At 40.1% G+C, this 9,908-nt stretch overlaps 2 protein-coding genes across 2 annotated transcripts; both read left to right on the forward strand.

Moving 5' to 3' along the window:
* The first annotated feature begins 2,405 nt into the window (after positions 1–2,405).
* On the forward strand, positions 2,406–3,928 carry LOC129138028 (ret finger protein-like 4A). Its single transcript, XM_054672984.1, has 2 exons — positions 2,406–2,691; positions 3,200–3,928. Exons 1-2 carry the CDS (start codon positions 2,406–2,408, stop codon positions 3,775–3,777), a joined length of 864 nt encoding a protein of 287 aa, XP_054528959.1. The 3' UTR covers positions 3,778–3,928.
* A 4,371-nt stretch (positions 3,929–8,299) lies between these two features.
* Positions 8,300–9,816, forward strand: LOC129138029 (ret finger protein-like 4A). The gene is made up of 2 exons (XM_054672985.1): positions 8,300–8,585; positions 9,097–9,816. The coding sequence occupies exons 1-2, from the start codon at positions 8,300–8,302 to the stop codon at positions 9,672–9,674; spliced, it is 864 nt and encodes a 287-aa protein (XP_054528960.1). The 3' UTR covers positions 9,675–9,816.
* The last annotated feature ends 92 nt before the right edge of the window (positions 9,817–9,908 follow it).

Genomic DNA, 9,908 nt, shown 5'->3' on the forward strand with positions numbered 1-9,908 from the left:
TTTTAGATGCTGCAACTAAAAAGAAAAACCGGACTTTCACTGGCTGACTGATTGTCTGGAAACCGTTTTGGGATTTCTTTCCTAAGCTTCTTAATTAGAATCTTTACATTACAGAGAAAATGTTTTTGAGAGTTGAGTGTGGTCTGTGGAGTGTCCTGTTAGTAACGACTACTGGGTAGGTTTAACTCACCTCTTTTATTGAAATGTGAAAAGGTGTTATATTTATAATAGAAAACTCTTTGAAAGTCGCACCATTCATTTTAGAGGAATTTTAAATGTCACCCCAAATTTTAAGATTTTATTTAATTTTAACTAGTTTCCAAGTTTTAATCAATAGGCATAATATTCAAGATCTTATCTAAAAATTATTACATGGCAATATTTTGTCCTTGTTAATTAAAAAATAACACTGAAAACACAATCGTCTTCCTTTATGGTAAAAACCTGTCCAATAGTAACCATCTCAATGATGGCAGAATGAAATCAGAATCTGATTGGATTAAAAAGGAGGGAAAGGGTGTGGCTAAGGTGGGTGGAGACACCCTCTCGTATAAAAGCCCCTGGCAGGCAGCTCTCACTCCAGATCTGAGCTGTCTGCAGAAGCAGCTGGAGACCAGGGGAGAAACTCCAGAAGGAGAGGTGAGTTCAATCTCTTGGAATTCATTTTTACAAAAGGCGTATGAGAGTCTAGGGGAATGCAATAATGTCTTGATTCCACAAGTGTTGTCTGAGGCCAACTCCATGACAGACGCACTGTATTTCTGGAGGATAATGGCACCTCTGCCCTGGTAACAGTTAGGTAAGTCTTAGATTTTCAATACCAGGGCAAGAGACGTGACAATCTCCATTTGCTTGAATTTCATCAGAATTTGGTAGACTTTCTGAAATGCTGGACAGAGTTTCGGTAGCTCCATTATTCAACATCAGGTTTTCCTATGGGTTTGGTATTGTTTTCCTATTCTCCCCTTCCCACAACCCCTGGCAACCATCATTCTTCTCTTATTTTCTGATTTGTTTTGGTTCCGTTTTTTGTTCCTTTTAACTCAGAAAGAGAAAGGGAAGGAAATGAAAAGCAAAGTTTGTTTACATTACTATTGCGGAAAAGATCTGGCCGGATGCTGGGACCTACCTCTTCCAGGATGGGGATTCATTTTTTCTTTAATTGTTTTGAGACAGGGTCTCGCTCTGTCTGCCAGGCTGGAGTGCAGCGGCCATTTTCTGATTCTATGAGATCAGTCAACTCAGATTACACATAACTGAGATCATACAGTGTTTACTTCCTTCAGCCTCACTTATTTTACTTCCCATCATGCCCTCGGCCTTCATCCACATTGGTGCAATGCCAGAATTGCCTTCTTTTTTATGGTAGAATAATCCAATGTATATACCACCATTTCCTTATCCATTTTTCTGTCACAGACTCTGGGGTTGTTTCCATGGCTCTTGTGAATAACGCTGCAGAGAACCGGAGAGTGCAGATGTCTCTTTGACATGCTGACCTCTTTCTTTCACGTAGAAACACAGAAGTAGGGTTGCTGGAACACAGGCAGTTCTATTCTTAATGTTTTCAGAAAGTTCCCTACAATTTTCTTTTTGCTACGGCCTTGAAAATATTCCTTATATATTTTGGATATTAATCCACTGTCATATATATGGCTGCTTGTTTGTTTTTTTTTAGTTCTGTTTTTTGCTTTTTTTTTTCCCCCGCCAAGCGTAAGATTCAGTTTTACCTGGTAGGACTTATTTGTACTTTGTGTCTTGTCCTTTTGGTGCGCTATCAGGGTTTTCACCACATCCAGTTTGCACAGTTGGGGAAGTAGAAGGTCTTCAAATGGACTCCAGCACTGTCCAATAGAAACATAAGATAACCCATATATGTAATTGTAAATTCATTTTCTGGTAGTCACATAAAATAGTACAAAACAAGCCTAATGAATTTTAACTCAAAATAAAATCATTTAACATGTGAGCAACTTTAAACGTTCTCAAGGAGATAGTTTACATTCTCTTTTCCCCCTTATGTCTTCAAAAATAAGAGTGTATTTGGCTCACAGCACATCTCCATTCAGATACGCCCCATCCCAGGTCTCAATAGCCATTTGTGACTGGTGGCTACCATATCAAAGAGCTCAGGGGTGTAGACTCCTTTACTATTTCAATTCAAAGGCTTTCGATGAATCATGCCCTTTATTCCAATGAGTATTACAGATATTAGAAGTTCAGGGCCTCGAGTCATTGACATTTGTATTCATGTTGTGTCTTCATCACTAGCAGTAGTGATTTTAAGTATCGTGCCATGACAGCTCCATGCATGTAAAGATAAAAGCCCCACACACTATCAGCTGTTCATTCAGCTCGTGGAAATTCTAATTCCGTGTTCATTTTTTTTTCCATAGACATTTGCCATGGCTGAGCACTTCAAACAGGTCATTAGATGTCCTGTCTGTCTAAAAGATCTTGAAGACGCCGTGCAACTGAAATGTGGATATGCCTGCTGCCTCCAGTGCCTCAATTCACTCCAGAAGGAGCCCGATGGGGAAGGTTTACTGTGCCGTTTCTGCTCTGTGGTCTCTCAGAAGGATGACATCAAGCCCAAGTACAAGCTGAGGGCGCTGGTTTCCATCATCAAGGAACTAGAGCCCAAGCTGAAAAAGGTTCTCACAATGAACCCAAGGATGAGGAAGTTTCAAGGTAAGGAATCTATAGGACCTGCCACAACCCATAAAAGGCACTGGGAAAACGACTTTCAAACATTTCTTCATTAAACATAGGCATTAGGATATCTAGCATCTAAAACTTCCATGCTTCACAAACAGCAACAGTTCTCACCTTTGCGTACAGATTTTCATGGAATCTGTGCACGTTTGTAGAATACTTTGGAGAGCAAGCTACTGTCTTCTTTCATGTATCATATGTGATAAATGGAAAACTAATTTTCATCAAATTCTCCACTAACTTAATTCAAAAGGCATTTCTAATATGAATAAGGTGGACTTGTTACAATGATCATATTCATGCAATCTAGAGATAAAATTTAACCGTATCAGGTGGCCAAACAAGTTTCCCCAGGAAATTTTGATTTGGGAAACAAAGTAGAATAAGAGTAAAAGTGAATAATGTGTTTAAGTGTTTGCAGTCAAAGGGCAGAGGGAGTCTGTAGTGTGTGTCTTTGCTGAACTCCTGGTTCTTCTTTGCACAGTGGATATGACGTTGGATGTGGACACAGCCAACAACTATCTCATCATTTCTGAAGACCTGAGGAGTTTCCGAAGTGGGGATTTGAGCCACAATAGGAAGGAGCAAGCTGAGAGGTTCGACACTACCCTGTGTGTCCTGGGCACCCCTCGCTTCACTTCCGGCCGCCATTACTGGGAGGTGGACGTGGGCACCAGCCAAGTGTGGGATGTGGGTGTGTGCAAGGAATCTGTGAACCGACAGGGGATGATTGTGCTTTCTTCAGAACACGGCTTCTTGACTGTGGGTTGCAGAGAAGGAAAGGTCTTTGCTGCCAGCACTGTGCCTATGACTCCTCTCTGGGTGAGTCCCCAGTTGCACAGAGTGGGGATTTTCCTGGATGTAGGTATGAGGTCCATTGCCTTTTACAATGTTAGTGATGGGTGCCATATCTACACATTCATCGAGATTCCTGTTTGCGAGCCATGGCGTCCATTTTTTGCTCATCAACGTGGAAGTCAAGATGATCAGAGCATCCTGAGTATCTGTTCTGTGATCAATCCAGCCAGGGCCAGTGCCCCAGTTTCTTCTGGGGGAAAGTAAATAAACATTTCAACATAATCATCTTTAGGAAGTTTCAGTGCGCCCATAGCCATAGCTAAGAACTTTTCTGCTAGATACACATAGGTACAAAGGGACAGAAGGGAAAAAGCCATCACTCTGTAAACCATGAACAGAAAGCAATTATGTTAATGAGGGGAAAATTACATTGTAATTAAAGTTTGTCATGTTGTTTTCTTTGGGGCTTATGTTTATATTTCTGTTCAATAAATATTTTGAAAATTCAGATTCATTTGCCAATGTTTTCTATTTTCTGCAAGATTAGTGTACTATGTGTTATGGAAGTTATGAACGAAATAATAATTTCAATGTGACCCAACACAGTAACTGAATTTCAAATGATAAGGACCTATGAATACGGCAAAATTATATATGTTCATGTATTCAGTTTAACCCAACAACCGAACACTGACATTCATTTCAAGTGCACACTGAGTGTTTGCCACGAATATGTGTGGTCTTAGAGAGATCTCATTAGCTTTAAAATTGAAATACTATACACCCTCTCCTATGACGGCAACAGAGTCAAATTGGAAATCAATAACAGGAAGAAATCCAGAAATTCTCCACTTACATGCAAATTAAATAACCACTTCTAAATAAAATGATCAAATATGAAATGACAATGGAAATTACAGCTATCCTGAGTTGAATGAAAAGCACACATTTCCAAAATTTCTAGATGCGGTTGAAGCTCACTGAGAAACTCCTAATAGGAAGAAAATACCGTAATCAATCACCTTAATTTCTACTTGAACTTACTTCACTAAGAGCAATTCAATTGTCAGCATTTTGATCAAAACCATCTGACAAGTATCTGGGCAGTTCCAGACATTCTCACATCTTCCTGTCTTCTTCTGAGCCCTCCAAACGGTTGCAACCTCTGCCCGTTACCCAGTTCCAAAGTCGCTTCCACATTTTCAGGTACCTCAATAGCAGTGCCTCACTCCTGGTACCAATATTCTGTATCAGTTCATTCTCACACTGCTCTAAAGAACTACCGGAGACTGGGTAATTTATGAAGAAAAGAGGTTTCATTAATTTATAGTTCTGCAGGTCGCACGGGGAACATCACTGGGTGGCCTCGGGAAATTTAACAATCATGGAGGAAGGCAAAGGGGAAACGTACATGAGAGCGGGTAAGGAACCTTTACCACTGTCTTAGTAGAAGCCAGCGGAGCTGCTTTCTGTGAAAAGATGCAATTGGAAAAGAGTGGAAAGTATCTATCACCCAAACCAACCCCAGCAGTGTGCCAGCAATCCTAAGACGCTGTTCTCTAATTCTGAACGGAAGAACTCCGCTTCCAAGACATGAGCATGAATGCAATTCCAGGCTGTAAGATATTTTGGGAGAATATTAAAGAGGCAAATCAACCCACTGGGCTTGGTGCTTTCCACAACTGAGGCCACCTGGTATTCCCAAAGAGAACAGAAATTTTGTTCAAGCTTTACTGAAAGCAGATAAAAATTAAAAGATGTGAGGGATCAGTGCTCCAGGAACATGGGTCCATAAAATTACAAGCTGGAGAATAACTGCTCCCAGAAATGTGAGTATATTTTAAAAGGATTCATATGAGAAAATAAAGCAATTAGAATTATGCCAGAAGAGATAAGCGTTTTCTCCCTGCATGCATATGTGTAGATACGGTATGTGTGTGTACATGGACATACAGGTGGCAGATTATATTATAGATGCCAATCAATGAAGAAATGCAATGTGCAAGGATTTCATCTAATATATGCACCGCAACGTAGAGATTTGTGTTTCTCAATTGGCCTTCACGAGACAAAAGGAATTGAGAACTGCCTTGGCTTTGAATAGGAAAGAAGACATCTAGCAATCACTAGAGAGTGATTACTGTGGAGATGATTGAATTAAAGACTATTAATCTAATCACATTAATGTAATCAGATCTTTCCCACCTGACCTCCAGTCTCCCACTTTTACGTTCTTATCCATGAACTCTGATCCCCTATAATATATTTAATACATGAGGAACCCAATTGTGAACATTTTTAAAGAGGAAATGAATCTCATTTTACTTATGTTGTGATGTAAGGGAAATAGAAAGATTGTAACAGTATCTTTTACCTTTCATTTTAGATGCTGCAACTAAAAAGAAAAACCGGACTTTCACTGGCTGACTGATTGTCTGGAAACCGTTTTGGGATTTCTTTCCTAAGCTTCTTAATTAGAATCTTTACATTACAGAGAAAATGTTTTTGAGAGTTGAGTGTGGTCTGTGGAGTGTCCTGTTAGTAACGACTACTGGGTAGGTTTAACTCACCTCTTTTATTGAAATGTGAAAAGGTGTTATATTTATAATAGAAAACTCTTTGAAAGTCGCACCATGCATTTTAGAGGAATTTTAAATGTCACCCCAAATTTTAAGATTTTATTTAATTTTAACTAGTTTCCAAGTTTTAATCAATAGGCATAATATTCAAGATCTTATCTAAAAATTATTACATGGCAATATTTTGTCCTTGTTAATTAAAAAATAACACTGAAAACACAATCGTCTTCCTTTATGGTAAAAACCTGTCCAATAGTAACCATCTCAATGATGGCAGAATGAAATCAGAATCTGATTGGATTAAAAAGGAGGGAAAGGGTGTGGCTAAGGTGGGTGGAGACACCCTCTCGTATAAAAGTCCCTGGCAGGCAGCTCTCACTCCAGATCTGAGCTGTCTGCAGAAGCAGCTGGAGACCAGGGGAGAAACTCCAGAAGGAGAGGTGAGTTCAATCTCTTGGAATTCATTTTTACAAAAGGCGTATGAGAGTCTAGGGGAATGCAATAATGTCTTGATTCCACAAGTGTTGTCTGAGGCCAACTCCATGACAGACGCACTGTATTTCTGGAGGATAATGGCACCTCTGCCCTGGTAACAGTTAGGTAAGTCTTAGATTTTCAATACCAGGGCAAGAGACGTGACAATCTCCATTTGCTTGAATTTCATCAGAATTTGGTAGACTTTCTGAAATGATGGACAGAGGTTCGGTGGCTGCGTTATTCAACATCAGGTTTTCCTATGGGTTTGGTATTGTTTTCCTATTCTCCCCTTCCCACAACCCCTGGCAACCATCATTCTTCTCTTATTTTCTGATTTTTTTTTGTTCAGTTTTTTGTTCCTTTTAATTCAGAAAGAGAAAGGGAAGGAAATGAAAAGCAAAGTTTGTTTACATTACTATTGCTGAAAAGATCTGGCCGGATGCTGGGACCTACCTCTTCCAGGATGGGGATTCATTTTTTCTTTAATTGTTTTGAGACAGGGTCTCGCTCTGTCTGCCAGGCTGGAGTGCAGCGGCCATTTTCTGATTCTATGAGATCAGTCAACTCAGATTACACATAACTGAGATCATACAGTGTTTACTTCCTTCAGCCTCACTTATTTTACTTCCCGTCATGCCCTCGGCCTTCATCCACATTGGTGCAATGCCAGAATTGCCTTCTTTTTTATGGTAGAATAATCCAATGTATATACCACCATTTCCTTATCCATTTTTCTGTCACAGACTCTGGGGTTGTTTCCATGGCTCTTGTGAATAACGCTGCAGAGAACCTGAGAGTGCAGATGTCTCTTTGACATGCTGACCTCTTTCTTTCACGTAGAAACACAGAAGTAGGGTTGCTGGAACACAGGCAGTTCTATTCTTAATGTTTTCAGAAAGTTCCCTACAATTTTCTTTTTGCTACGGCCTTGAAAATATTCCTTATATATTTTGGATATTAATCCACTGTCATATATATGGCTGCTTGTTTTTTTTTAGTTCTGTTTTTTGCTTTTTTTTTTTTTTTCCCCCGCCAAGCGTAAGATTCAGTTTTACCTGGTAGGACTTATTTGTACTTTGTGTCTTGTCCTTTTGGTGCGCTATCAGGGTTTTCACCACATCCAGTTTGCACAGTTGGGGAAGTAGAAGGTCTTCAAATGGACTCCAGCACTGTCCAATAGAAACATAAGATAACCCATATATGTAATTGTAAATTCATTTTCTGGTAGTCACATAAAATAGGACAAAACAAACCTAATGAATTTTAACTCAAAATAAAATCATTTAACATGTGAGCAACTTTAAACGTTCTCAAGGAGATAGTTTACATTCTCTTTTCCCCCTTATGTCTTCAAAAATAAGAGTGTATTTGGCTCACAGCACATCTCCATTCAGATACGCCCCATCCCAGGTCTCAATAGCCATTTGTGACTGGTGGCTACCATATCAAAGAGCTCAGGGGTGTAGACTCCTTTACTATTTCAATTCAAAGGCTTTCGATGAATCATGCCCTTTATTCCAATGAGTATTACAGATATTAGAAGTTCAGGGCCTCGAGTCATTGACATTTGTATTCATGTTGTGTCTTCATCACTAGCAGCAGTGATTTTAAGTATCGTGCCATGACAGCTCCATGCATGTAAAGATAAAAGCCCCACACACTATCAGCTGTTCATTCAGCTCGTGGAAATTCTAATTCCGTGTTCATTTTTTTTTCTATAGACATTTGCCATGGCTGAGCACTTCAAACAGGTCATTAGATGTCCTGTCTGCCTAAAAGATCTTGAAGACGCTGTGCAACTGAAATGTGGATATGCCTGCTGCCTCCAGTGCCTCAATTCACTCCAGAAGGAGCCCGATGGGGAAGGTTTACTGTGCCGTTTCTGCTCTGTGGTCTCTCAGAAGGATGACATCAAGCCCAAGTACAAGCTGAGGGCGCTGGTTTCCATCATCAAGGAACTAGAGCCCAAGCTGAAAAAGGTTCTAACAATGAACCCAAGGATGAGGAAGTTTCAAGGTAAGGAATCTATAGGACCTGCCACAACCCATAAAAGGCACTGGGAAAACGACTTTCAAACATTTCTTCATTAAACATAGGCATTAGCAGGATATCTAGCATCTAAAACTTCCATGCTTCACAAACAGCAACAGTTCTCACCTTTGCGTACAGATTTTCATGGAATCTGTGCACGTTTGTAGAATACTTTGGAGAGCAAGCTACTGTCTTCTTTCATGTATCATATGTGATAAATGGAAAACTAATTTTCATCAAATTATCCACTAACTTAATTCAAAAGGCATTTCTAATATGAATAAGGTGGACTTGTTACAATGATCATATTCATGCAATCTATAGATAAAATTTAACCGTATCAGGTGGCCAAACAAGTTTCCCCAGGAAATTTTGATTTGGGAAAGAAAGTAGAATAAGAGTAAAAGTGAATAATGTGTTTAAGTGTTTGCAGTCAAAGGGCAGAGGGAGTCTGTAGTGTGTGTCTTTGCTGAACTCCTGGTTCTTCTTTGCACAGTGGATATGACGTTGGATGTGGACACAGCCAACAACTATCTCATCATTTCTGAAGACCTGAGGAGTTTCCGAAGTGGGGATTTGAGCCACAATAGGAAGGAGCAAGCTGAGAGGTTCGACACTACCCTGTGTGTCCTGGGTACCCCTCGCTTCACTTCCGGCCGCCATTACTGGGAGGTGGACGTGGGCACCAGCCAAGTGTGGGATGTGGGTGTGTGCAAGGAATCTGTGAACCGACAGGGGATGATTGTGCTTTCTTCAGAACACGGCTTCTTGACTGTGGGTTGCAGAGAAGGAAAGGTCTTTGCTGCCAGCACTGTGCCTATGACTCCTCTCTGGGTGAGTCCCCAGTTGCACAGAGTGGGGATTTTCCTGGATGTAGGTATGAGGTCCATTGCCTTTTACAATGTTAGTGATGGGTGCCATATCTACACATTCATCGAGATTCCTGTTTGCGAGCCATGGCGTCCATTTTTTGCTCATCAACGTGGAAGTCAAGATGATCAGAGCATCCTGAGTATCTGTTCTGTGATCAATCCAGCCAGGGCCAGTGCCCCAGTTTCTTCTGGGGGAAAGTAAATAAACATTTCAACATAATCATCTTTAGGAAGTTTCAGTGCGCCCATAGCCATAGCTAAGAACTTTTCTGCTAGATACACATAGGTACAAAGGGACAGAAGGGAAAAGCCATCACTCTGTAAACCATGAACAGAAAGCAATTATATTAATGAGGGGAAAATTACATTGTAATTAAAGTTTGTCATGTTGTTTTCTTTGGGGCTTATGTTTATATTTCTGTTCAATAAATATTTT

The sequence above is a fragment of the Pan troglodytes genome, chromosome 20 (assembly GCF_028858775.2).
Source record: "Pan troglodytes isolate AG18354 chromosome 20, NHGRI_mPanTro3-v2.0_pri, whole genome shotgun sequence".
NCBI classification, from domain to species: domain Eukaryota; kingdom Metazoa; phylum Chordata; class Mammalia; order Primates; family Hominidae; genus Pan; species Pan troglodytes.

Bases quoted from the DNA above. Each gene is read 5' to 3' on its own strand.
- LOC129138029 (XM_054672985.1), top strand. From the start codon at position 8,300: ATGGCTGAGCACTTCAAACAGGTCATTAGATGTCCTGTCTGCCTAAAA. The intron at 8,586-9,096 runs GTAAGGAATCTA...TTCTTTGCACAG, and splicing joins AAGGATGAGGAAGTTTCAAG to TGGATATGACGTTGGATGTG.
- LOC129138028 (XM_054672984.1), top strand. From the start codon at position 2,406: ATGGCTGAGCACTTCAAACAGGTCATTAGATGTCCTGTCTGTCTAAAA. The intron at 2,692-3,199 runs GTAAGGAATCTA...TTCTTTGCACAG, and splicing joins AAGGATGAGGAAGTTTCAAG to TGGATATGACGTTGGATGTG.